Source organism: Sus scrofa, chromosome X (genome assembly GCF_000003025.6).
Source record: "Sus scrofa isolate TJ Tabasco breed Duroc chromosome X, Sscrofa11.1, whole genome shotgun sequence".
In the NCBI taxonomy this organism is placed as follows: domain Eukaryota; kingdom Metazoa; phylum Chordata; class Mammalia; order Artiodactyla; family Suidae; genus Sus; species Sus scrofa.
Window position 1 is genome coordinate 57,993,736 of NC_010461.5, and position 24,318 is coordinate 58,018,053.

The window sequence follows — 24,318 nt, forward strand, 5'->3', positions numbered from 1 at the left end:
AATGACACAAGATGCCTTCTCCCTGACCACTATGAGGACTGGTTCGGGGGTCCAGGGATCTCTAACCTGCATGCTGCTGTCCAGAGGCAGTTGTTCCTAAAGGTGGCAGCACCATCCCTTGGGAAATGTAAGAGATGCAGAATCTTGGATTCTACCCCAGACCTATTTGATTAGAAGCTCTGGGAGCAGAGCCCAGCAATCTGCATTTTACTGGGCCCTCTACAGAATTCTGATTCTCACTACCATTTGATACTCACTGGAGGAGCTAGAGCATAAACTCTGGCACCAGACAGCCTGGGTTAATAGCTGTATTGCTTTGGAAGAACCATCTAACCTCTCGGTGTCTCAGTTTCTTCATCTGTAAAATGGGGGACGTAATGGTACCTGCCTCAAAGGGTGGTTGTGAAGGTTAAATTTGCATTTTGCCTAGAGCAATGCCTGGGATGAGGTAAGGAGCTGTCTTTATAAATGTTAACAACTGTTAATGTTGGAAATAATGGCATCTAGGACTTCCTCTTTCAGCGAGACAATGATTCTAAGTAAAAAATGGGAATCATAGGAGTTCCCCTCGTGGCTCAGTGGTTAATGAATCCGACCAGGAACCATGAGGTTGTGGGTTTGATCGCTGGCCTTGCTCAGTGGGTTAGGGATCCGGCGTGGCCGTGAGCTGTGATGTAGGCTGCAGATGCGGCTCAGATCCCGCATTGCTGTGGCTCTAGCATAGGCCGGCAGCTACGGCTCAGATTAGACCCCCTAGTCTGGGAACCTCCATATGCCGCGGGAATGGCCCCAGAAAAGGCAAAAAGACCAAAAAAAAAAAAAAGAAAAGAAAAAGAAAACAAAAAAACGGGATCATAAAGTTCCATTAGGATTTGATAAGTAAAAAAATATGGTACAAAATTGTATCTTTACCGTGATTGTACTTATGCAAAAATGTGTATGCATATGGACAAGGTAAAATTATGGGAGATTTCCTTCTCTAATCACAAACATTTGACTGGTTACGTATAATATACCTTTGGAATCAAGATATTAAAATAAATTTGATCAGACAAGAAAAATATATTGGATCATTGCTAACCAATGGGCAGAGCTAAAGTAAACACTACTCTAGAGCACTTAGAATCTAGGACTGCCATATGTGGGTCCCCATCTCCACTCAGGGACAGGAGGGTGGTTCTGAGCTCAGTGGGTCACCTGGGAGCAAAACACACAGTCCCTCAAGGTTAGAAGGGAAGAGACGTGAGCCAGAGTCTGGTCCAAGTTAAGGAACTTCAGTAACAGCACCGAGGGTGGCTGGGAGGTGGGCATGAGGGCTGGGACGTGAACTCATCCTAAGGAAAGGAGAAAGATTCCAGCTGAGAATCAGCATGGTCTTGGGAGCTCTGAGACTTTGCTGATTGCTGTGGGAAAGTCTGAATATTTACTAAGAGCCTCAACTAGATCTCCATCTCTAAAGGAAATAAGTCCAGCTAGCCAGTGGGGACTGTATCTCTATCTTGCCACCAACATATCTCTAGGTACCAGGGGACTCCTGATTGGGCTGTAAAATCCTGGCATAGAGCCAGAATAGCTGACTTCAAGTTCTAGGTCAGATCATTGGGGTGGGTGTGTAGTAAACCTGAAACTCCAGACATGTATACCACTCTCAGCCCCACTTTCATCTTTTAAACTATGGTACCTAAGACAAAGACATCCCAGTTACCATTTACTAAGTTCTGAGTATAGTGCTTGTCTGTACCCAGTATTTCTTTGCACCTTCATAACCAGTTTCCTTTTAAATGGTGCATACCTGTTGATACATGGTCACTATGGAATCTACTAAGATGTACTAGAATTTTTGCAGTTTATCGCATAATATCCTGATCTCATCTTGTGGCCTTTGTGTTGATGCTTGAGATGATATTGTACATTTCTTACTTATCAAGTTTCTTTCCTTTTTTAAAAATAAATTTAACAACTTTATTGAGAAATAATGCATGCATATACCATACAATTCACCCATTTTTAAATATACAATTCGGTGCATTTTAGTATGTTTAGAGAGTTGTACAGCCATCACCACAATCTTAGAACATTTTCAACACCCCTAAAAGAAACCCTGTACCCTCAACCCCCTCCCCAGCCCTAGGCAACCACTAATCTACGTTCTGTCTCTATGGATTTGCCTATTCTGGACATCTCATATAAATGGAGTCATTCACTATGTGGCCTTTGTGTCTGGCATAATGTTTTTAAGGTTCATTAATATTGTAGTATGTGTCATTACTTCATTCTTTTTTATGGCTAGATGACAGCCATGGTATGGCTATACCGTATTTATCTATCTATCTATCTATCTATCTATCTATCTATCTATCTATCTCTTCACCATTTGAGGTACACTTGAGTTGCTTCTACTTGAGTTGCTTCTACTTTTTGGCTGTTGTAAATAATTTGGCTATGAAAATTCATATACAAGTTTTTGTGTGGACGTGTGTTTTCAGTTCTCTTGGGTGTATGCCTGGTAATGGGAGTGCTGAGTCGTATGATAGCTCCATATTTTTTTTTTATTATTTTCCCACTGTACAGCAAGGGGGTCAGGTTATCCTTACATGTATACATTGCAGTTACAGTTTTTTCCCCCACCCTTTCTTCTTTTGCAACATGAGTAGCTAGACATAGTTCTCAATGCTATTCAGCGGGATCTCCTTGTAAATCTATTCTAGGTTGTGTCTGATAAGCCCAAGCTCCCAATCCCTCCCACTCCCTCCCCCTCCCACCAGGCAACCACAAGTCTCTTCTCCAAGTCCATGATTTTCTTTTCTGAGGAGATGTTCATTTGTGCTGGATATTAGATTCCAGTTATAAGTAATATCATATGGTATTTGTCTTTGTCTTTCTGGCTCATTTCACTCAGTATGAGATTCTCTAGTTCCATCCATGTTGCTGCAAATGGCATGATGTCATCCTTTTTTATGGCTGAGTAGTATTCCATTGTGTATATATACCACCTCTTCCGAATCCAATCATCTGTCGATGGACATTTGGGTTGTTTCCATGTCCTGGCTATTGTGAATAGTGCTGCAATGAACATGCGGGTGCACGTGTCTCTTTTAAGTAGAGTTTTGTCCGGATAGATGCCCAAGAGTGGGATTGCAGGGTCATATGGAAGTTCTATGTATAGATTTCTAAGGTATCTCCAAACTGTTCTCCATAGTGGCTGTACCAGTTTACATTCCCCCAGCAGTGCAGGAGGGTTCCTTTTTCTCCACAGCCCCTCCAGCACTTGCTATTTGTGGATTTATTAATGATGGCCATTCTGACTGGTGTGAGGTGGTATCTCATGGTAGTTTTGATTTGCATTTCTCTTATAATCAGCGATGTTGAGCATTTTTTCATGTGTTTGTTGGCCATCTGTGTATCTTCTTTGGAGAACAGTCTATTCAGGTCTTTTGCCCATTTTTCCATTGATTGATTGGTTTTTTTGCTGTTGAGTTGTATAAGTTGCTTATATATTCTAGAGATTAAGCCCTTGTCAGTTGCATCATTTGAAACTATTTTCTCCCATTCTGTAAGTTGTCTTTTTGTTTTCTTTTGGGTTTCCTTTGCTGTGCAAAAGCTTTTCAGTTTGATGAGGTCCCATGTGTTTATTTTTGCTCTAATTTCTATTGCTTTGGGAGACTGCCCTGAGAAAATATTCATGATGTTGATGTCAGAGAGTGTTTTGCCTATGTTTTCTTCTAGGAGTTTGATGGTGTCCTGTCATATATTTAAGTCTTTCAGCCATTTTGAGTTTATTTTTGTGCATGGTGTGAGGGTGTGTTCTAGTCTCATTGCTTTGCATGCAGCTGTCCAGGTTTCCCAGCAATGCTTGCTGAATAGACTTTCTTGTTCCCATTTTATGTTCTTGCCTCCCTTGTCAAAGATTAATTGACCATAGGTGTCAGGGTTTATTTCCGGATTCTCTATTCTGTTCCATTGGTCTGTCTGTCTGTTTTGATACCAGTACCACACTGTTTTGATGACTGTGGCTTTGTAGTATTTCTTGAAGTCTGGGAGAGTTATGCCTCCTGCTTGGTTTTTGTTTCTCAGGATTGCTTTGGCGATTCTGGGTCTTTTGTGGTTCCATATAAATGTTTGGATTGTTTGTTCTAGTTCTGTGAAAAATGTCATGGGTCATTTGATAGGGATTGCATTGAATCTGTAGATTGCTTTGGGTAGTATGGCCATTTTCACAATATTGATTTTTCCAATCCAGGAACATGGAATATCTTTCCATTTCTTTACATCTTCTTTGATTTCTTTGATTACAGTTTTATAGTTCTCGGCATATAGGTCCTTTACCTCCTTGGTCAGGTGTATTCCGAGGTATTTGATTTTGTGACGTACAATTTTAAAAGGTATCGTATGTTTGTATTCCTTTTCTAATATTTCATTGTTTGTATACAGAAATGTGACTGATTTCTGAATGTTAATCTTATATCCGGCTACTGTGCTGAATTTATTAATCAATTCAAGCAGTGTTTGGGTTGAGTCCTTAGGGTTTTCTATGTATAGTATCATGTCATCTGCATACAGTGACAGTTTGATCTCTTCTCTTCCTATATGGATGCCTTCTATTTCTTTTGTTTGTCTCATTGCTGTGGCTAGGACTTCCAAAACTATGTTGAAGAGCAGTGGTGAGAGTGGGCATCCCTGTCTTGTTCCAGATTTGAGTGAGAAGGCTTTTAGTTTTTCCCCATTGAGTATTATATTTGCTGTGGGTTTATCATAAATGGCTTTGATTATATTCAGGAATGTTCCTTCTATACCCACTTTGGCGAGGGTCTTGATCATGAATGGATGTTGAACTTTGTCAAATGATAGCTCCATATTTAACATTTTGAGGAACTGCCCATTTCTAAAGCAGCTGCACCATGCTACATCCCTACCAGCAGTATGTGAGAGTACCAACCAGTTCTCCACATCCTCATCAATATTTGTCTGATTTTTTTTTTTTTTTGTCTTTTGTCTTTTTAGAGCTGCACTTGCAGCATATGGAAGTTCCCAGGCTAGGGGTCTAATCAGAGAGGTTGCTGCCAGCCTACACCACAGCCACAGTAATGCCAGATCCTTAATCCACTGAGTGAGGCCAGGGATCGATCCTGCAACCTCATGTGGATTCGTTTCTGCTGCACCACGATGGGAACTCCTGTCTGACTTTTTGATTCTAGCCAACCTAGTGGTGTGGAGTGGAATCTCATTGTGATTTTTATTTCTGTTTGAGCATCTTTTTACATGCTTATTGGCCATTTGTATATCTTCCTTAGAGAAAAGTCTATGCAGATCTTTTGCGCATTTTTGAATTGGGTTACTTGTCTTTTTTTAGTATTCATTTGTAAGAAATGTTTATATATTCTGGATACAAGTCTTTTATTAAACAGATGATTTGCCAATATTTTCTGGCATTCTGTAAGCCTTTTACTTTCTTGGTGGTGTTATTTGCAACAAAAGTATTTCAATTTAAGGAATTCCAGTTTATCTATTTTTTCTTTTGTTGTTTGTTGGATTAGTGTCATATCTAAGCAACTATTGCCTAATCCAAGGTCTCAAAGATTTACACCTATATTTCCTTCTCGATTTTATAGTTTTAGCTATTATGTGTAAGTCTTTGATCTAGTTTGAATTTAATTTTGTATGAGTGTGAGAATGAATTCCAACTTCATTTTTTAACATGTCCTTGCTGAAAAGACTATTCTTTCTGCATTGAATGGATTTGGCACCCTTGTCAAAAAGCAATTGGCCACAGACGTAAGAGTTTATTTCTGGATTCTCAGTTCTGTTCCATTGATCTGTATGTTTATCCTTATGCACATTATTTTAATTAATGTAGCTTTGTTTAAAGTGGTTTTTTGTTGTTGTTGTTTTTTTTTTTTTTTTTTGCTTTTTTTTTTTAGGGCCATGCCCATGGCTTATGGAAGTTCCCAGGCTAGGGGTTGAATCAGAGCTACAGCTGCCGGCCTACACCACAGCCACAGCAATGCCAGATCCAAGCACATCTGTGACCTACACCACAGCTCATGGCTACACTGAATCCTTAACCCACTGAGTGAGGCCAGGGATCGAACCTGCATCCTCGTGGATACTAGTTAGGTTCATTACTGCTGAGCCACAACAGAAACTCCCTTATTTTAATTTGAACATTTTTAACAGATTCCTTAGGATTTCTATATACAAGATCATATCATCTGTAAATATAGTTTACTTCTTCCTTTCCAATCTTTCTAGTGCCTTTTATTTCTTTTTCCTATCAAATTGTTCTGACTAGAACCTCCAGTACAAGGTTGAGAAGTAGCAAGAGGGGACACCCTTGTCCATTTCCGATCTTAAAGTGAAGTCTTCTAGCATTTCGCTATCATGATGTTATTGTGAGTTTTTTGCAGATGCCCTTTGTCAGGTTGAGGAAGTCCCTTGTTATTCCTAGTTTGTTCAGAGGATTTTTTAAATCTTGAAAGAGTATTGGATTTCATCAAATCCTTTTTCCATGTCTAATGGGATAATTTTTTGGTTTTTATTCTATCAATATGCTGTGTTTCATCAATTGATTATCAGATGTTATAACAATTGTGCATTCCTGGGATAAATATTACTTGGCCATGGTGTATGATCCTTTTTATATGTAACTGGATGAGGTTTGTTAGTATCTTGTTGAGGAGTTTTGTGTCCATAATCATGAGATTTTGGTCTATAGTTTTCTTGCGATGTTTTTGGTGAAGTTTTGATATCAGGTTAATACTGGCCTCATAGAGTGAGTTGAGAAGTGTTACCTCTTCTTCCATATTTTGAAAGCGTTTGTGAAGAATTGACATTAACTCTTCTTTAAATATTTGGTAGAATTTACCAAAGAAGCCATCTGTGTCTGGGCTTGTCTTCATGGGTAGTTTTGATTACTAATTCAATCTCTTCACTTATAATAGGTTTATTTGGAGTTTCTATTTCCTCTTTGTGTCTTTTCAATAGTTCATGTCTTTCTAGGAATTTATGCATTTTATCTAAGTTGTATAATCTATTATCATACAACTGTCGTAATATCTCTAAATAATCTTTTTTTTATTTCTATGAATTTGGCTATAATGTCCCTCCTTTTATTTCTGATTTAAGTAATTGAGGTCTTCTCTCTTTTATTCTTGGCCAATCTAGCTAATCGAAGTTCTTTTTTTTTTTTTTTTTTTTTTTTTTGTCTTTTTCCATTTTCTAGGGCCGCTCCCACGGCATATGGAGGTTCCCAGGCTAGGGGTCTAATGGGAGCTGTAGCCACCAGCCTACACCAGAGCCACAGCAACGCGGGATCTAAGCCGAGTCTGCAACCTATACCACAGCTTACAGCAACGCCGAATCCTTAACCCACTGAGCAAGGCCAGGGATCGAACCCACAACCTCATGGTTCCTAGTCGAATTTGTTAACCACTGCGCCACAATGGGAACTCCCGAAGTTCTTTTGAATGCTCATTTGGTCCTTGGTCTCCTTTTTCCTATGTTTGGGGGCCTTGAATACACAAATATTTCTTTTATCATCAAGAAAATGTCTTCTTCACACTCCAGCATGTGGAGGTCTCAGTCCAAACTCCAAAGCATACTGTTCTATTCCCTCGACTAACTGAGGCAGATTCATTGTGAACCAGCCTCTTTATTAGCTTGTGGCTATAGCTCATAAGGCTATCACAGTCTCGCCCTCTCACTTTGGAAGTTAAGCTGCAGCTCTTTTAGCACATTAGGCATCAGCCAAGTATTGCTCATTTCTGAGTAAATATGGGAGGTTGGGGAAGAGCAAAAGGTAGTAGAACCTGGCCAGCTGGGACTCCCCCCGCCCCCCCAACCCTGACCCCGGCTGCCGCCAAGCAAGGCATTGTGAGTAGGTCTGGGGCCTGGTCTTGATGAACTGTTCTCTTTGAGTCATGAATGGGAGCAGAGGCAAGTTAGAAAAGCAGAGGCCTACTGCTGTTGTGACCATTTGTCTCCTTGGCCATGGCGCCCAGACTGTGCTGCCCTGGTTGTCAAGGGTTCAATGGACAGATAGCAAAGTCAGGAAGTCAGGAAAAAGCATTTGGTATTTTGGGAAAGTGCCAATTCTGACTGGTGTTCTGGGGTGCATGGCATAGTTGGTGATCTTTTCCCTTCTCTCCACGAGCCCTAAGCTGGCTGGTGTGCTGGAGTAGAAGCATCCATTAGCTCAGAATATGTCTTAGAGCCAATAAAATGTCCACTTAAAGATTATTTCCAGACTAGTGGGAAATCTGTGTGTGCAAGCAGGTCCAAATTTGAAAATGGAGCAAAACCCACCAAGATTTCACTAGTAAGGAAATGGCAACGAATCAACTCTTAGCGATGAGTGTGTGGCGAGCTTGAAACCCAAACCAAGTGTGACAGCCTCAACCCTGCCCTGGGCTGCTGACTCAGGACCAAGAGGAAGAAGGAGCTGCCAGACTTCATGATTTCTGTAAACAGTTCTTGAAAGAGAAACCACACACTTGTCTTTCTGCCAGCCCCCAGCTTTTCCTTGGAGCTCACAGTGCAGCCATTCTCTTTTCTCTGACACCTGAGAGCAGGGCTTCTTAACTTGAGCTCCGTGGACCTCCAAGCGGTGTGTGGAAAGAATTTAGGGGGCCTGTGAACTTGGATGGGAAAATTATTTGATCCTTTTCCACTAACCTCTAACAGAAATTTAGCATTTCCTCAAATTAGGAATGTAGGAAGCAAGCCATGGTGGTATTAATAGTATCTGTCACTTTATCCCCAATAGATCACAAATATTGTTATATCAGATTACAGTTCTTGTAGCTCCAAAAAGTTACTTATGCTCATCATCACTTCAAAACTTCTAATCTCTAGACTTGCCGTGCAATGTTATGGCTTAATGCATTATTAAGGTAGGGTCATATAACTCGATCACAATTTCTTAAAAACATTTTATAACTATTTCGACATGATTTGCTTCCTTTACATTTTGTATTTTACTCTATGCATCTGAAAACATTATTCTGAGAAGGAGTCCAGAGATATCACCAAACTTCTAGAGAAACCCAAGACCTAAAAGAGATTGAGACCCCTGCCCTGGGTCTTGGCACTTTCCTGCTCCACTGGCCTCATTTCTGCTTTGCAGAGCTTTCCCCGTCTTACTAGAGGTCTCAAAAGCCTTTGTGTGTTAGTGCTGTGACATTGGGCAAGTTAAAATCTCTATGCTGCTTCATCTGCAAAATGGGGAATAATAACACTACCTACTTGAGGAGTTCCCATCGTGGCTCAGTGGAAACGAATCTGACTCATATCCATGAGGATGCAGGCTCAATCCCTGGCCTCATTCAGTGGGTTAGGGATCCGGCATTGCCGTGAGCTGTGGTATGGATGTGAGCTATTGCAGATGCGGCTCAAGTCTGGCGTTGCTGTGGCTGTGGCATAGGCCATCAGCTACAGCTCTGATTCGACCTCTAGCCTGGGAGCCTCCACAGCCCTAAAAAGACAAAGAAAAAAATAACACCACCTGCTTGATAGGGTCATTGCGATGATTCGATGAGTTAATAAAATGTTAAGCACTTAGTGCCCGACAAATAGTAAGTGCTACTAAGTCCTAGCTATTGTTATTGTTTCCTATCAGTTATCTCACTAATATATACTATGATTATCTTCATTTTTAGAAAAAGGAAACTGGGGCTTAGAGAAGTGAAATATCTGACCCAAGAGTACACAACAATGAAGTGGAGAGCCAGGGTTCAAAGCCAGGTCTGTGTGACTCTCAAGCCCAGCAGAGGCCACTCTCCATCACGTCACTGAATGGGAGTCACAGGTGGAGTAGGCGGGGGCAGGGGCCTTCGAAGAGATGGGGACATCAACAGGGAGGTCAGTTGGGAATGAACCTGCACCTGCTTTCTCTTCCCCAACTTGTTCATACTGTCTACCTGATGCAGGGTGGGAGCGGGGTGCTCCCAGCTTCACTTGCATACCATTAGCCCTCAGCCAGATCTCAGGAGGCCAGTCCTCTTCCCAAAGCCTACCGCCAGTGCAGCCCCCACCACCTGGGAAGGGAACAAGCAAGCAACAAGCTCACTGGGGACCATGAACCAAGCCTCTGCTCAAGACTGAAGGAGTGTTAAGGTCAAGGGCAGGGAAGCAAATGGAGACTCAGAAGGGCAGCAGCTTGTCTGGGGAGTGAAAGTGGCTTAGTGAAGGAAGTGGTCTTGGAGTGAAGGAGCTTGCCAGTTGGAGTGGGGCCAGGAGTGCTCATAAATTTTTAAGGCAGAGGGTATAGGGTGTGCAAAGGGCCAGAGGCATAAAAGGGCCTGGAATGTAAGAAAAGAAGGAAGTTATTCAGAACGTCTGGAGTTTGGACTGAATGGAAGAGGGAAGAAAGTTGGCATGGGCAGATGAGCCGGCATAGGTGGTTTATTTATGACCAGATGGTGAGGATGGCCAGAACCAGGTCCGCAAGTCTTCGGATTGAGGAAGGAGAGCCCTTGAGGGGATTCCGTATGGGAGCAATAGGACCAGATTCATGTGTTCAAAGGACCATGCCCACCCACCCACAAGCAAGCAAGTGGAAAGTGAATTGATTAGAAGGGGTAGAGACTAGAGGCTGTTTCGACCAGGGGGGCAGTCTAATCCAGGAGGAGGGGCTGAATTGAGCAGAGAGGAGTCTGGAACTTCTGACACTCCCTCTGGCTCCTGTCTCCCTAGTAAGCAGTGAGGAACAGGAGTGCACTCCTAATGGTGAGATAGGACTGCAATTGCCGGGGGGCACCTGCCCTTCTCAGGTTTGGCTGTGGATGGGTCCTATGAGAAAAGGCTTCCTTGGGCTAGAGGACAATCACCACGAATTCACATGCTGACACCTGCCCTTTGAGCCTCTTTCTCCTATTAACAGCCCCCAGCAAGAGTGGAATAAAAAGCCGGGGTGCTACTTTCTGGCCCCACCCTCCCAGGAGAGTAGCTGAGGTGAGGGGCCCCAGCTCTACCCCTCTGTGAGACAAGCAGGAAGGAGAGAGGGGCCTCGAGGAGCAGGTCCGAGCCTGCCCTCTGTCGAAGGAAATATCCACCCTCCTAAGCCTTTCAAAGACTGTTTTCTTCCAAGTAGGTCCCACTGTTACCAGGGCAACCAAGAACCCTGGGCTTTGTGTTTCTGTGTCTGTGGAGTCCCTGGGGAGAAATGGTCTGCAGAGTTTTCCCTAGTCTGGGCAGGATTCAAGAAGTGCTGGCCTGGAGTTCCTGTCGTGGCTCAGTGATTAACGAATCCAACTAGGAACCACAAGGTTGCAGGTTCGGTCCCTGGCCTTGCTCAGTGGGTTAAGGATCTGGCGTTGCCGTGAGCTGTGGTATAGGTTGCAGACGAGACTTGGATCCCGTGTTGCTGTGGCAGTGGCGTAGGCCGGTGGCTACAGCTCTGATTCGACCCCTAGCCTGGGGAACTCCATATGCCACGGGAGCAGCCCAAGAAATGGCAAAAAGACAAAAAAAAAAAAAAAAAAAAAAAAAAAAAAAAAAAAAAAAGAAGTGCTGGCCAGAGTCGTTGCCCCCCTCCCCTCTTGGAGTGGGGGTAATCTCTAGCCTTGTTAAAACAGGTCCTCTTCCCCTGGAAGGGGCCAAGGCCCCAGAGGAGTCAGTTCTGACAATCAAGGGTAAAAGTTAAGATTTCGATGGACCTGGTTTCTCAGGGCCAGACTTCCGCGCCCATCCTATCGCACACCTCTCTCAGGAGGTGCAATCTGAGCAGGTGTCCTAGAGGGGTGAGCTCACACTGGATCATGGTACCATGCTGGAGGATCATTGCGCAAATATTTCTTGGTCACTTATTATGTGCTAGTGCAGGATCTCCAGGCTGGTTCCTGCTCCAGGGAGCTCCATGGAAAGGCACAGAACCAAGCTGGCTGCTAAACGTCACCTGGGCTTGTTGGTCCCCAAGACTCTTTTCTGCACTGGGCTGGGCATTAGAATTGCCTAGGGAGCTTCATAGAAGTAGAAATTCCTGGAGATTCTGATGCTGCCAGCGTGGGCGGGAGTGGAGTGTGGAGGTTAAGAGATCTGGATGTCCAACCACTGGAATTCACAGTCAAACTCTGCAAATGGGGCAAGTGGCCTTGACCTGCCAGTCTCCACACAGAATGAATGAAGCCCTCTTCAAGGCAGCAAGATTTTCTCTTTCTTCCTCCATCCCTTGGGAACAGGGTTTTGAATGACTCTTACCATCCTTGTCACCCTTCTACTGCCCCTACTCTTTCCTTCCTTCTTCCTGTCTTTTGTTCTAATATTTCCTTATTTGGGGGCATGCAAAAGGGCTTCTGTGAGATGCAACCTGGTCACCTTCCACTGGGCAGCCAGGATCCCAGATGGGGCCTGCCCATTTCCTGGGTCCCACCTGAGCTCTGTGGCAGCAGCCAGGAAGGCATTAGCATTTCTGGCAGCCACGGCAGTCTGCTGATTCATCCTGAGCCCCCACCAACACAATTTTTCAATTTTTTTTTTGCAAGTTTCTTCTAAGCCACATCTTCCCTACTCAGGCTTCTGCAGATTGTTCTCTGAACTTAACTGCAAAATCTCACAAGTGCACCAAGTAAAGGTCATTTCAGCACATCCTTCCAGGCAAGAGAGACTTGGATAGGGGGTTCCAGACTCCATCTTGGAGGGGGGTCCTCCAAGCTTCACTCCAGCTGCAGATGCCCTCGGTAGGCTGCCTCTAGGTCTCCATCCAGTGGCCCATTTATTCACCCACGTCTTCATTTATGTACCAAACTAAGGTTGCCACCCTACAGTGTTCCCAGCCGTATGCTGGGCCCCAGGGACTAGATGGTTGAGGAAGCTCTGGCCTGAGCAGGAACGGGACTCACGCAGGGTCCCAAATCCAGTCAGCAGTGGGGCCAGAATGGCATTCACGGCTCTTTTCCCTGTATTTACAGGCCTCCCCACTGCAGGAGTGGGCAAGGCTGACCCTGCTCTTACTTTCATCACATAAGCAATCTATGCTCACCTCTCCCTACCTGCAGTGGCAAGAGAAACTTCTGTGGGGGTGGGGATGCTGGAGATTTTATCTGACCCCCTGAAGCAGAAATGGGAGCCCCGGTGCTCACCAATGTCGCTCGTGGCCCCACACCCCTGTCCCTGCCCAGAAGAGGCAGTCAGCCATACACTCCTGCAAACGCATTGCCATAAACTCAGCACTGCCACTGGCTTGCCTTCCTCTGCAGGGCAGAACAGGCCGGTTCTCCCAGAGCCCCCAAAGATAGCACACCTGATGTATACCTGGTGGCTTTGGCAAATACCTAGAATCCAGTCAGGTTGAGGCTTGAGCTCCTCAGGGACCTTCCGGGATAGGCATGGGGCATCATGGAGTTCAGAGTAGGGGTCTGGGAGTCACTAAGACTCATGTCCCCCATGGAACTTAATATCTCTGAAATGTAGGCCCCTCTGCTCTAAAAGAAGACACCATTACCTGCCTCACTGAGTGTGGGAATGTAATGTGGTGAAAGTGCCTGGCACATGGTCAGAAACATGCTGGTTTCCTCCCTCCCTCCCCCTCTCCCTCCCGCCCTTCCTTCCTTCCCCATAGAGAAGCAAAGCAAGTGCGCTTCTGAAGCTCAGCTTTGTTTCTCACACGCCTGTACAGTGCAAGTGGGCAGGGCGGGAGGGTCGCTGGGCAGGACAGGGTCCAGGGGACAGGAGCGCCAGCAGAGAGGAGGTAGAGAAGGGCCAAGTGTCCCTGGAGCTAACAAAGGGCAGCTGCGGGGCTGTGATAGAGCCACTTAGCAGCTGTAAATCTTGGGCCAGTGGTTTCTCCTCTCTAAGCCTTCCTCACCTGTAAGATGAGGGTGAGACGAAATGAGATAATGGATGCAAAGTGCCTGGGAGGGCACTTGTACCTAGCAGGGGGCTCCATAAACGTTCCCACCCACTGTCCCGGGGGTGGAGGCGGGGGGGGGGGTGGAATTCAGCTCTTGGCTGGGAAACTTGAGCAAATCCCAGAATGGGATTCAACAGTCTATGAGGAACAGTGAAATCTTGCTGGAGGGTGTCTGCCTGGACTGCTCTGGGGATGCATTTAAAAATCTTCACCAGCTTCCTCACTAGTGTCCCACAGCACCATCTAGTGCCAAGAAGTGGAAGGGTCCTCCTCCCTTCCCCACTTGGCCCCCCCTCCCTCCAAAGTCCTGCGTGTGCGTGTGTATTGGTGGGGATGGGGTGTGCTGTTATAGGATGGTAAGGCTAGGCCAACTCATACCTTTATATCTTTATATTAGTGGAGAACTAATGCTATTTTTCAAGATGCCTAGTCCCTCCGCTTCCCTCAGGACAACTACTACCATCCACAAATTCAGTAAGTCCGGGCCCTTAGTTTCATCATGGAAGGACTGCAAGGCTTCAGGATAGGGCTGATCCAGGCAAAGTGCCTGGAAAGTACTTAGTGCCTTCTGGGTGGGCTTCTGTGCTTGCTCAGTAACCCAGAGAGAGACACAGTCTTTACACACCCTTTATCTTTTTATTGAGGAGGAAGCTTTAGCATACAGAACAATTTCTTATCTTCACGACACAGCAATGCAACAATAACACAATAACACATTTATTCCAAACGATTTCCTCCCGGGTCTCTGGGAATCCTTGGGCTGCCTTCATACCCCTGCATGCAGCCCCCCACCCCCACCCACCCCTCTTTCAACCCAAGAAAGCACCCAAAGCCCATAGTTCCTCTTACAGCTCTTATGGCTGTTACATCACAATATTGAAGATCTGGAAAAGGGGGGGAGGGGCCAAAGGGGAGATCAAGCTCCCTTGCCACCAAAGGGCCAGAAACCAGCTCACTGCTCATCTGCTCTTTCCCTGGTGGAGGATACAGGAGCTCAGGAAGAGAAGCACCATGGGAACAGGCAGGGCCTGTGCGGAGAGGTCCCTGGAGGTGAGGGTGCAAGGCACCTGTCCTTTGCACTTCTCTGGCAGGGACGTGGGCAGCAGGGCCAGCGTGTTGACATCAGCAAACAGGGTCTGTGGCCTCGGAGAATAGAGGTTCCCCTTCTGGAACTCTCTCCTGAGGAAACAGCTGAAAAACAGACAAAATTTTCTTTATAGGGTTATTTAATTTACTCCTGCACTGGTGGGGACGGGGAACACCAGGCAATTGACATGCCCAACCCATGAGGAGAACGCTTAAATAAACAATTCAGTTGGCATGACTGCATAGGTAGCAGCCATTTTAAATCTTGCTGATCAAGAACTTGCAGGATGATCTTGGCTTGAAAAAGATGCAGCTAAAACAAACTAGAAAGGCAGCAAAGAGTTAACAGTGCTTGCGTCTGTGTGATGGGGATCGGAATGTTTGGGGCTTTAGGGTCCTTAAAGTTTTCTCTATTTGTCATATTTTCTATAGTGATTATGTGTTACTTTTGTCTTTGGAGGAAGAGGGTAGTAGCCTTTTTAAAAGGTAGCAACAGGTTATAGGAACCTGGCTCCACCGATCCCCAGGCTGAGAAATGTGTGAGCAACAAAAGGTCTTCTTACCTTTCGCTGATGAACAGAGGCCTCACCAGAAACCAGCCGGAGGACTGGGTTGCTCTGTGACTTTTCTTCCTCCAGGTCCTTTCTCTTGCCTCTGGGTTCAAAATTCTAAAGCTGGGCTGAGAGTATCTGTCAGGCTCCAGTGAGGAACAGAGGCTTAACTTACTAAGCTTTCCTCCCTCTGGCCATAGACGCTCTGGCTGCCAGGCTCTGTGCAGGAAGCCCAGTGTGGAGGGCAGTTCAGGCCAGCAGTGCATCTGGCTGGCATTCTGTGGCCAGAGTGACATAGTGTGTATTTTTCACTGCAGGAGCAATGTTTTCTAGGAGGGTCCCTGAGATAGTACCCAGAATCCCCAGGAGTTACTAGGAGGCAGTCAGCCTCTTAAGCCTCACCATCTACTTGATGGATGCCCAGCACCAGGCCATGGCTTGCCCCGCATGTGAGAGATGCAAGGTCATTCCGGCTGCAAGGCTGCAGAGGGTGCAGTCTCTGTAGAGAGAACCTTCCTCTCTCCTCTCAGAACTAAGGAGTCCTTTAAGTTGGAGTCGAAGAGCAGGGCTTGGGCCTCTCTCTCTCTTGGGCCATCCAGGAAGGAAAGGCCAATTAGGCCACCTCTGGAACCCCAAGAATGACAGCTCTCCTGCCAAGACCTTTAGCTGGAGACTGCAGTCCAAGGCCTGGCTTGGGGAGGATACCACCATCCCTAAGGAAAGAGTCACTCCTTCGAGGTCAAACTGAGTCGTTGCTGCTGCTTTCTCCTCCTCCCCCAACCCTCCACCCCCCCAACTGCCTACCCTTTAGGCAACATCAAGGAAAGGGGTAGGACCTGGAACATTGGGCTCTGTCCACTAAGGATGCCCAGGAGGGCAGGGGAGTAAAACAAGAGGGTCCCAGATCTGGTGAGTCCTGAGGCCCTGAGCCCGTAGTCTTTTGGAAAATGGAACCAGCTTGCTCAGTCAGTCAAGTATGGGTCTCAGATGGGTGTTCCACTGGACATGTGGTTTTGCATACTCTCACTGGGCTAGATGCAGGGGCCTCTTTGGGGCCCTTCTGCTAAAGGTGTGACCCAAAGCAAGTGTAGGATTCTGGGTACATTTCTCCTGCTCTCTGCCACTTATCCCTTGTAAGTGGCCTCAGTGGCTTTAGGAGTTCAGTGGAGCCTGTCCTTTGGCTCACTGGGGCAGATCAGTGAGGCATTGGGTGAAGTCCTGGTTGGCCAGTCAGAGGATTAAACCGTAGGACACGGGGTGAATCAACGCTGGAGAGGTGAGGGCTGGGAACAGCTAGAGGGGAAATACGAGAGGGTGACCAGTTCATATATGGGAACAGGCCCAGAAACCTGCTCTCTGGCTCATGGCAGGACTGAGCAGCGTGTGTGCGGAGAGGACAGCTATCGCTGAGCCCTCCTTTCCCAGATGGCCTTGGTCGCACATATGTTACTTCCTGGTCATGGTCAAAGGATGGTCTGGAGTTCTCCAGGTCTTCTTCGGGTTTGGCAGGTCTGGAACGCCCTTAAGTACTGGTCAGTGAAGGGGGCAGGGGTGGCAGCGAAAGCAGGGGGCAGGGGATGCAGTGGAAGGGTGTGTTCCTGGGGGGCCAGCTTGGCCCAGCGCTCACACGCGGATTCGGCCCCGTGCGGCCCGGTGGCCCCCCTGTCTCGGAGTGAGGCGGAATAGCACTGGGGGACGGCGGCGAATTTGGCGTTGCCCTAGGCGACCTGCGCGGCGAATCAGTGGCGGCGAACTGTAGAAGGGTGAATTGGTACCCGGAAGGCCCTCCAAAAGTGGGACTCGATTCTGGTTCCTCCGTCTGCTGGGCTGTATGATGGGAGGTGACACATCTAGGAAATTTTCATGATAGTAGCCAGAAGTCTGGGAGGAAGCGTTCGCGTAGGTGGGCTCCATCTCCATCAGCTCATCCAGGTCATCGTCTTGGGTCTCATCCTCCGTCTCTTGCTCCTGTTCTGGCTCCGGCTCCGGCTCCTGCTCTGGTTCCTGGCGGCCACCCTCATCTTCATCTTCTTCCTCATCCTTATTCTGATCTTCCTCTTCCTTCTTCCTCTTCTTCCTCATCTCCTCCTCCTCTTCTTCCTCCTCCTCCACTTCTTCCTCCTCCTCGTCTTCCTCCCCTTTCTGTTTCAGCTCCTTCTTTCTCATCTCTTCCTCTCTCTTCCTCCTCTTCTCCTCCCTGGTCTCCTGCTGAACAGCTCTCACGCGCCACCGCTGGTCCTTGTCCTGAAGCCTGCGCCTGCGTGCCTCTTCATCTTCATCCCCACTGTAACACTCTTCTCCCTCCTCACCTTCGAGATGAGGGTCTGCTGCAAAAGGGAAGAAAATATTGCGAACCCCAGGGAGTGGGATTGGCTTGGGGACACGCACTTTTCTCTCTATCTCCACGCACTCAAGAATCAGCTCGTCCAGGTCGGCCATTTCAGTTGACCATAAGAGCTCCTTGCGGAAGAATTCTGACAGGCCTTTGAGGAATTGATTTTGAAGGCGGCAGTCATCCCAAGAGAGGAATTGAGCGAGGAACTGAAAAGCATCTGCATAGCTGCCCAGGGTACAGTCTCCCTGCTTGAGCTTGCGGATGGCCTTTTTTGCCACACTTGGGGGGATGGGGCCACAGAATTCCTTACGGATTTCATCTAGGAAGCGCGGGAAGTTGGCATGCAGGGGGCTTCCTTCCTGGGTGACTGAGACAGCCCAGTCCTTGGCTTCGCCAGCGAAAAAAGAGATCAAAAAGGCCACCCGCTCAGCGCCCCCGGGGAAATGATCCTCATGGTCGGCTATGAAAGTCTCTAGCTGCATCAGGAATTCAGCCAGGTAGACTGGGTCGCCCGAAAAGGGCTCTATCTCGGGCCGCTCCAGCGGCGGCAGAGGAGGCTGCGGGGGCAGCTCCTTGGCCGGGGGCGGGGGCAGCGCCGGCGGGGGCGGGCTGGGCATCGTGGGCGGGTCGGCGGGCCCTCCGGAGGTGCCGCAATCCTGGATCACGCTAATCAACAGTTCGTCCGGGGCGTACTCGGGCTCGGCGCGCTGCGGAGGCCAGCACAGGAAGGGCACTTCTCCCTCGGGAACAGCGTCAATCTCACTGAGCGGGAACTCAAAGTTCTCCTCGGCAAGGACGGGCATCACTGGCATCGGCCAGCGCATGTAGCTCGAGACATTGCCCCGCAAGGAATTGACCTCGGCCAGGGCTCTGCCGAGCTGGAAGCCCAAGTTGGCATTCTCCCCGCGAAGGGCATTTAATTCTTCTCGCAAGGCCACGTTCGCCATGCGGAGGCTATTGAGATTCCCGGCAGCCTCGGACATCGGGACTAGCTGGGGGCCTGGGCCTGCGGGCTGGGGTGGGATGGGGAGTTGGGGGCAGCGAGAAGAGCAGGGGGCGGCGGCAGCGGCGGGGCGCGCGGGAGGCCGAGCCACACCCACCGGGGCTAGCGCGGAGGACCGGGCGGCTCGGCCGGGGCGCTTTACCTCGTCCAGGGGAGCGGAGAGGGCGGGCGGCAGCGAGAGCCGGGAGGCGCGGCGCGGAGGAGGCAGGCGGTGAGGCGGTTATCGGGCCGGCGGAGGCAGGCGGCGCGAGAGAGGGAGAGGACTGCGGCACGATCTGTCGAGGAAAAATCTTGCGGCTGGCGCGTCCCCGCCTTTTAAGCGCGGCCCGCGCCACCCCACCCCCACCCCCGGCCGGGGCGGGTCTTGGGGAACCGCGGGCGCCCACTGGCCGCCGCGCGCCGCCTCCCCCCCCCCCCCCCGGCGGCGCCTCTCACTGCCTCTCTCCTTCCCTAGCTGCAGCTAACTCGGGTCGGGAAAATGCGACAGCGACTGCCCACTCGAGGTCGTCATGGCGACAGCCAGTGAACGTGTTCCTCTCCTCGGGCAGGCCCCCGAGTGTAGAGGAGCTGCTTCGCGAGGCGCAGCTCAATCTCCAGAGCCTGTTGCAAGGTACCGAGAGGGAGGGGGGCTGCGGCCGGAGCCCACGGGCCAGATGCGCAGCGGCTGGAGGGAGGCGACGAAGAAAAAGGACAGGGACCCGCGAGAGAAAAAGAGAGAACAGTAGAAAACCTATTTAAAAAAACAAAACACACACTTTCCATCTCTCACCTTTCAGACTACTGACTCCAAAGGGCCCACTTTCTACGACTGTTTACACCCCCCCGTCCCACCTCTCCACCCACGCACACTTTTTTTTTTTCCAGTTTAGTAGTCTCTGGGGGAAAAAGGGACGGTGGCCTGGGCGGGGCCGTGGGTCAAGTCATTTACAAAGAGAGCTGGATGAGAGACACGCACAGTGTGGGCCCACATACCCTCAGGCCTTCTCTTGCCCCATCACCCATGCCTTTGGAATCCCTGCACCCAAAGACAAAGGAGGCCATCTGCAGGATCTCTTACTCTGGGCTTCAGTGACTCTACTCTTGCAATAACCTTGCCCGCATATCTCCTGGGTGGCTCCTGCCTCACCAAAGTAAGCCCAGTACACAGCACCCACGTTGCCCATCTCATCCCCAATTCCCAACCCAGTGTCTTTGGAACATACTGATGAGCACCTTGTACATAAAGTTGGGTCCACACAAGCTAGAGAAAGAGCCCAGTCCTTATGCTGTAGCAGTCAGACCACCCGCACCAGGTAGAGTGAGAAAACCCAGACTTCAAAATCAGAGCCAAAATGGATTCGAATCCCACACCTAACTAGCCCTGTGACATTATGCAGATGACCCAACCTCTTTGAGCTTCAGATTAGTCAGCCATCCTTAAAATGGGGATTCCAGTTCCCCATGTGGCAAGATTTTGTGAGAATTAAGAATAGGGTGTTCTCAGAGTTCCCGTTGTGGCTCAGCGGGTTAAGAACTGGCCATAGTGTCTGTGAGGATGCAGATTCCAACCCTGGCCTCGCTCAGTGCGTTAAGGATCTGGTGTTGCTGCAAGCTGCAGCATAGGTCCAAGACGCAGCTCGGATCTCACATTGCTGTGGCTGTGGTGTCAGCCAGCAGCTGTAGCTCTGATTCGACCCCTAGCCTGAGAACTTCTATATGCCACAGGTGTGCCATAAAAGGGGGGGAAAGGAGTGGGATGTTCATAAACCCATTAGCAGGAGTATCTTGTAGCTGGAGAGACCCTGATAAAATGCAGCATCAACTCCTGGTCTGTGTCCTTTGGAACATAGGTTGATCTAGACACAGTACTAAAATTAATATAAAAGGAAAAATAACGTGGTCCCTGAAAGGACCTTACAATATGAAAAACATGCACATGGACCAGAGGGACTGATCCAATGTAAGTGGCAAGAGGATTAAAACTCAAACTTGGTGCTATGGGAGAGACTACTGGGTGCTGCAAATATCTGGATGGAGATTACAAGGGGCATGCATGCGTCATAATTCACTGAACCGCACACTTGTGCACTTTACTGTAAGTAAGTTAGGTCTCAAGAAAAGAATGCAAAGAAAACCCTAGCGCTGGTTCCAGGCTCCTTGCACTCTCCAGGCACTCACTGTCCCATTCAGGCCTCTTTTCCAAGCCTCGAAGCCCTTCTTCCCTCTTCCCCACTTTGCATCATTCCCTCCATAAGCAGTTATACTTTGTCCATCCAGCTCAGGAGGACCTGTATAGTTCTGAACTGCTTTTTCTTTCATTTGTTCATTAATTTACTCATTCATCTACTAGTCCTGGGTATATATTTTGCCCACCCAACCAGACTGGGCTTCTCAGTGTAAAGGATTACATCTCTTACTACTCTCAAGTTGCCAGAATCACCTGGCACAAGGCTGGGGCCCCAAGAGTTACTCAGTAGACATTTGTTGAGTGAGTGAGCATTAAAAGTGAAAAGAGGTCTTATCAGCTGGCATTTATCCATACCAACAAAGGCTGACTCTCATGGAGACTAGAAAACTGCAGATGGGCCACCCGACTGGAAAACAGCCATAAGCCCCTACCTCCCTGCCAGGGCAGTGGCAAGCTTAGAGAAGCAAGATTTCAAGGAACACCCTGAGCCTGTGTTCAGATAAGAGAGGAGCCGCCATGCAGAAAGAGTCAGTGTACTCTGTATTGCCAACATGGGCAGAATTAGGGCGGGTGTGTGGAGACCTAAGGGGAGGCAGATCTTACTTCAAGATAAGGAAGAACTTTCCTGACATACCTGACAGCCCCGACTGTCCTCGGATGGGATGAGCCGCCTTGGGAGAAAGGCTACTCCCCTTCTCTGCAGGCATGTGCAGATGCTGAAGAAACCCCTGGAGAGACTGCTGAGGAGGAAGCCGGAGCCCAGAATGAGGTGTTGGACCAGAGAAACCTTGAGGCCTCTCCTGACCCTAAGCTTTTATGATTCTTCAAGTATTTGTTCAAATGTGCAGAGCCCTGACTGTTAGTTCTTTATCTCACCTCCTTCATTTACTCATTGAATCCATCACTTAAGAGAAACCCATTCACATCTTCTGCATCCTTCTTATTCCTCGACGATGCCCCTGAGCTTCGCCTTCCTTCTCCAACACTACCTCCACCTTCCCTCTCCTTCACCATGGTCCCCTTGGACCTGACACCCCCCCTACCGCCCCCCCCAAGCACACACACAGTGGGACTAAGGTGCAAGGAACTGGGCCCTTGGAGGCTCAGGTAAGAGTTCTCAGCATCCACATTGGACTTTCCAATGCAAACTTCTTGGTGCTTCACACAGGTTATGTCCCTGGTAGGGCTGCAGAAAACCTGAAGAGCTGCAGGGCTTCCCAGAGAAGACCTTGCAGCATATGGTAGCAAAAGGCATCTGCATCCTGAACCTCTTTCCCAAGCTGAGTTGAGCCCTTGAGGTGGGGGCTGTGGAGATAAAGTCTTGGTCCCTGAACCCGCCCAACTCAACTCAGTTGACTCTCTTTTCTCCTCAGCCCTCATAGGAAGTAGGCATTTTTCCATTTCTGAATCCAGAGGCTCAGACGCCCGGGAACTCTCCTAAAGAAACTATGCGAGGCAGGCCTGGCAGCTAGGGCAGGAGCCCCAGCTCACGGTCCTTCCCCAGCCCGGACTTGGCCGTGGCTCCCTAGAGTGTGTATCCACTGTGCTGTTTTTCAGAAGAGTATGAGGAACAGTACTCAGAGGCCAGACTCCTGGGGCAGACCTTCCGCTCTGCTGATGAGGCCCCCGAGCCCACCCCCAGCCCAAGGCCCCAGTCTGCCAGGCGTCTGGAGTTTGTACTGATGGTGAGTTGCCTCTTTCCCCACCTGGGAGAGCCAGCATGCCGAGCTCACCCCGTGCCCACTGACGGGGGACCTGGAACTGCTTACATTACCCACTGGAAACTGCCACTCACCTCTGCTCCCCAGCGGAGCCACCCTGAGGCCCCACCGAGATGGGCCCAGCAGCCTGTCCACGCCTTCTTGCCTCCCAGAGGAAGCCTCCAACTGCCCCGCCTAGACAGCCATCCTGTGGGCATGGCTCACCTCCAGCTGGGAGCACACCCTTCCCATCACCTTCTTTCCCAACAGCCTACAAAATGGCAGCTGAACGAGGATGAGACCACCACGCAGGGTGTGAGGGCCCCTGAGGCCTCCCTGAGGCCGACTACGGACAAGCAAGCTGCCTGGAATAGCCCCTTCCCTCTGCCTGTCCTAGAGGAGAAGCGGTGGCTTCAGCCTTGCCCCATGCACTCTGACATCGTGCCCATCAACGTCTCTGGTAGAGTTGCTTAGCACCACCTCTGTCTGCTTCCCTCCATGCCAACTACAGATCATCCTCTCCCAACGCACTGGGTGCTGGGGGAGGGAGCAAGACTTTCTTTGCTACTGGCTTACCCTGCACTGTCAAGGTCGTGGCTCTCGCCAGGGAATGGAGGCATGCTCTTTCTTCACTCTCTACTGGCCTTGCCACACTAACTGAGACCATTTGATGGCAAATGAAACTTTCTTAACAGAAAACTCTTAAAACTTGATGAACTTGGGTTCTCTTTGGAGTATTTGCAGAAACTTAGAGTTTGTGAGTTATGTTTGTTTTGGGGAAAGGAAACTTCTTGTGCCGGAAGCTGGGTTTGGAGTCGGAAGGGGGGGTGTGGGGTTCAGAGTCCTGGCGGTAAGTGGGAGGATCTGACCCAGGGCACCGCCCAACAGCCTTATGACACTTTTTTTTTTTTTTTGGCTTTTTAGGGCTGCACCCACGCATGTGGAGGTTCCCAGGCTAGAGGTGGAGTCAGAGCTACAGCTGCCAGCCTATACCACAGCCACAGCAACATCAAATCTGAGCTGCGTCTGTGACCTACACCACAGCTCATGGCAACGCCACATCCTTAACCCATTGAGCGAGGCCAGGGATCGAACCCGAAACCTCATGGTTCCTAGTTGGATTCATTTCCTCTGCGCCACGACAGGAACTCCAGCCTTGTGACACTTTGTCTCGATAGTCTCCTAGTGAGCTGGGCCTCCTCCACTTGTGTAAGACCAGGACTCAGTGCTACCTCGAGATGGGGGAAATGTTGTATACAGCTCAGCTGGCTGTGTCTTTGGGGACATGTAGCACTCTGTACCATGCCCATTATTAATTAATTCTCCACACTCCACTGGCTGTAAGGAAGGTCAGTCATTTCAGAAGGAGATAGGGACAGCAAGCTATGAACTCAAGATGTCCTAACCCAAGGGGATCAGAGGCACCCTGTGAGCCAGCACTGGTCCGTGGTGTACTGGAAAAAGTTGATGAAGATGATGAGGACGCTCTGGCCCATGTGGCGATGCTCCCTGGATATAGGGTCATCTGGCACCACTGGTGTCATCTCAGGAAATCAGAGGCAGGAAATAGGGCCCGGGGCCTAGCGAGATGTACTCAGAGACATGAGGGCTGAGAGCAGAAACTCACAAAGTG

The 24,318-nt window shown here is 48.7% G+C and overlaps 2 protein-coding genes across 2 annotated transcripts in view; one reads left to right on the plus strand and one right to left on the minus strand.

Annotated features, from left to right (window-relative positions):
• NHSL2 (NHS like 2) overlaps positions 1–24,318 on the plus strand; it is a 287,095-nt gene that overhangs the window by 252,564 nt on the left and 10,213 nt on the right. The window contains exons 4-5 of the mRNA XM_021079846.1: positions 22,543–22,670; positions 22,956–23,145. Of these exons, the coding sequence (XP_020935505.1) occupies positions 22,543–22,670; positions 22,956–23,145 (318 nt within the window). The remainder of the gene's footprint in view (positions 1–22,542; positions 22,671–22,955; positions 23,146–24,318) is intronic.
• On the minus strand, positions 14,460–19,230 carry RTL5 (retrotransposon Gag like 5). The gene is made up of 2 exons (XM_005657832.3): positions 15,493–19,230; positions 14,460–15,034 (listed from the first exon to the last, which is right to left on the minus strand). Exon 1 carries the CDS (start codon positions 18,796–18,798, stop codon positions 17,104–17,106), a length of 1,695 nt encoding a protein of 564 aa, XP_005657889.1. The 5' UTR covers positions 18,799–19,230; the 3' UTR covers positions 14,460–15,034; positions 15,493–17,103.

What these genes read in the sequence shown, in the direction of transcription:
- RTL5 (XM_005657832.3), bottom strand. Translation starts at nt 18,798, where the DNA reads ATGTCCGAGGCTGCCGGGAATCTCAATAGCCTCCGCATGGCGAACGTG.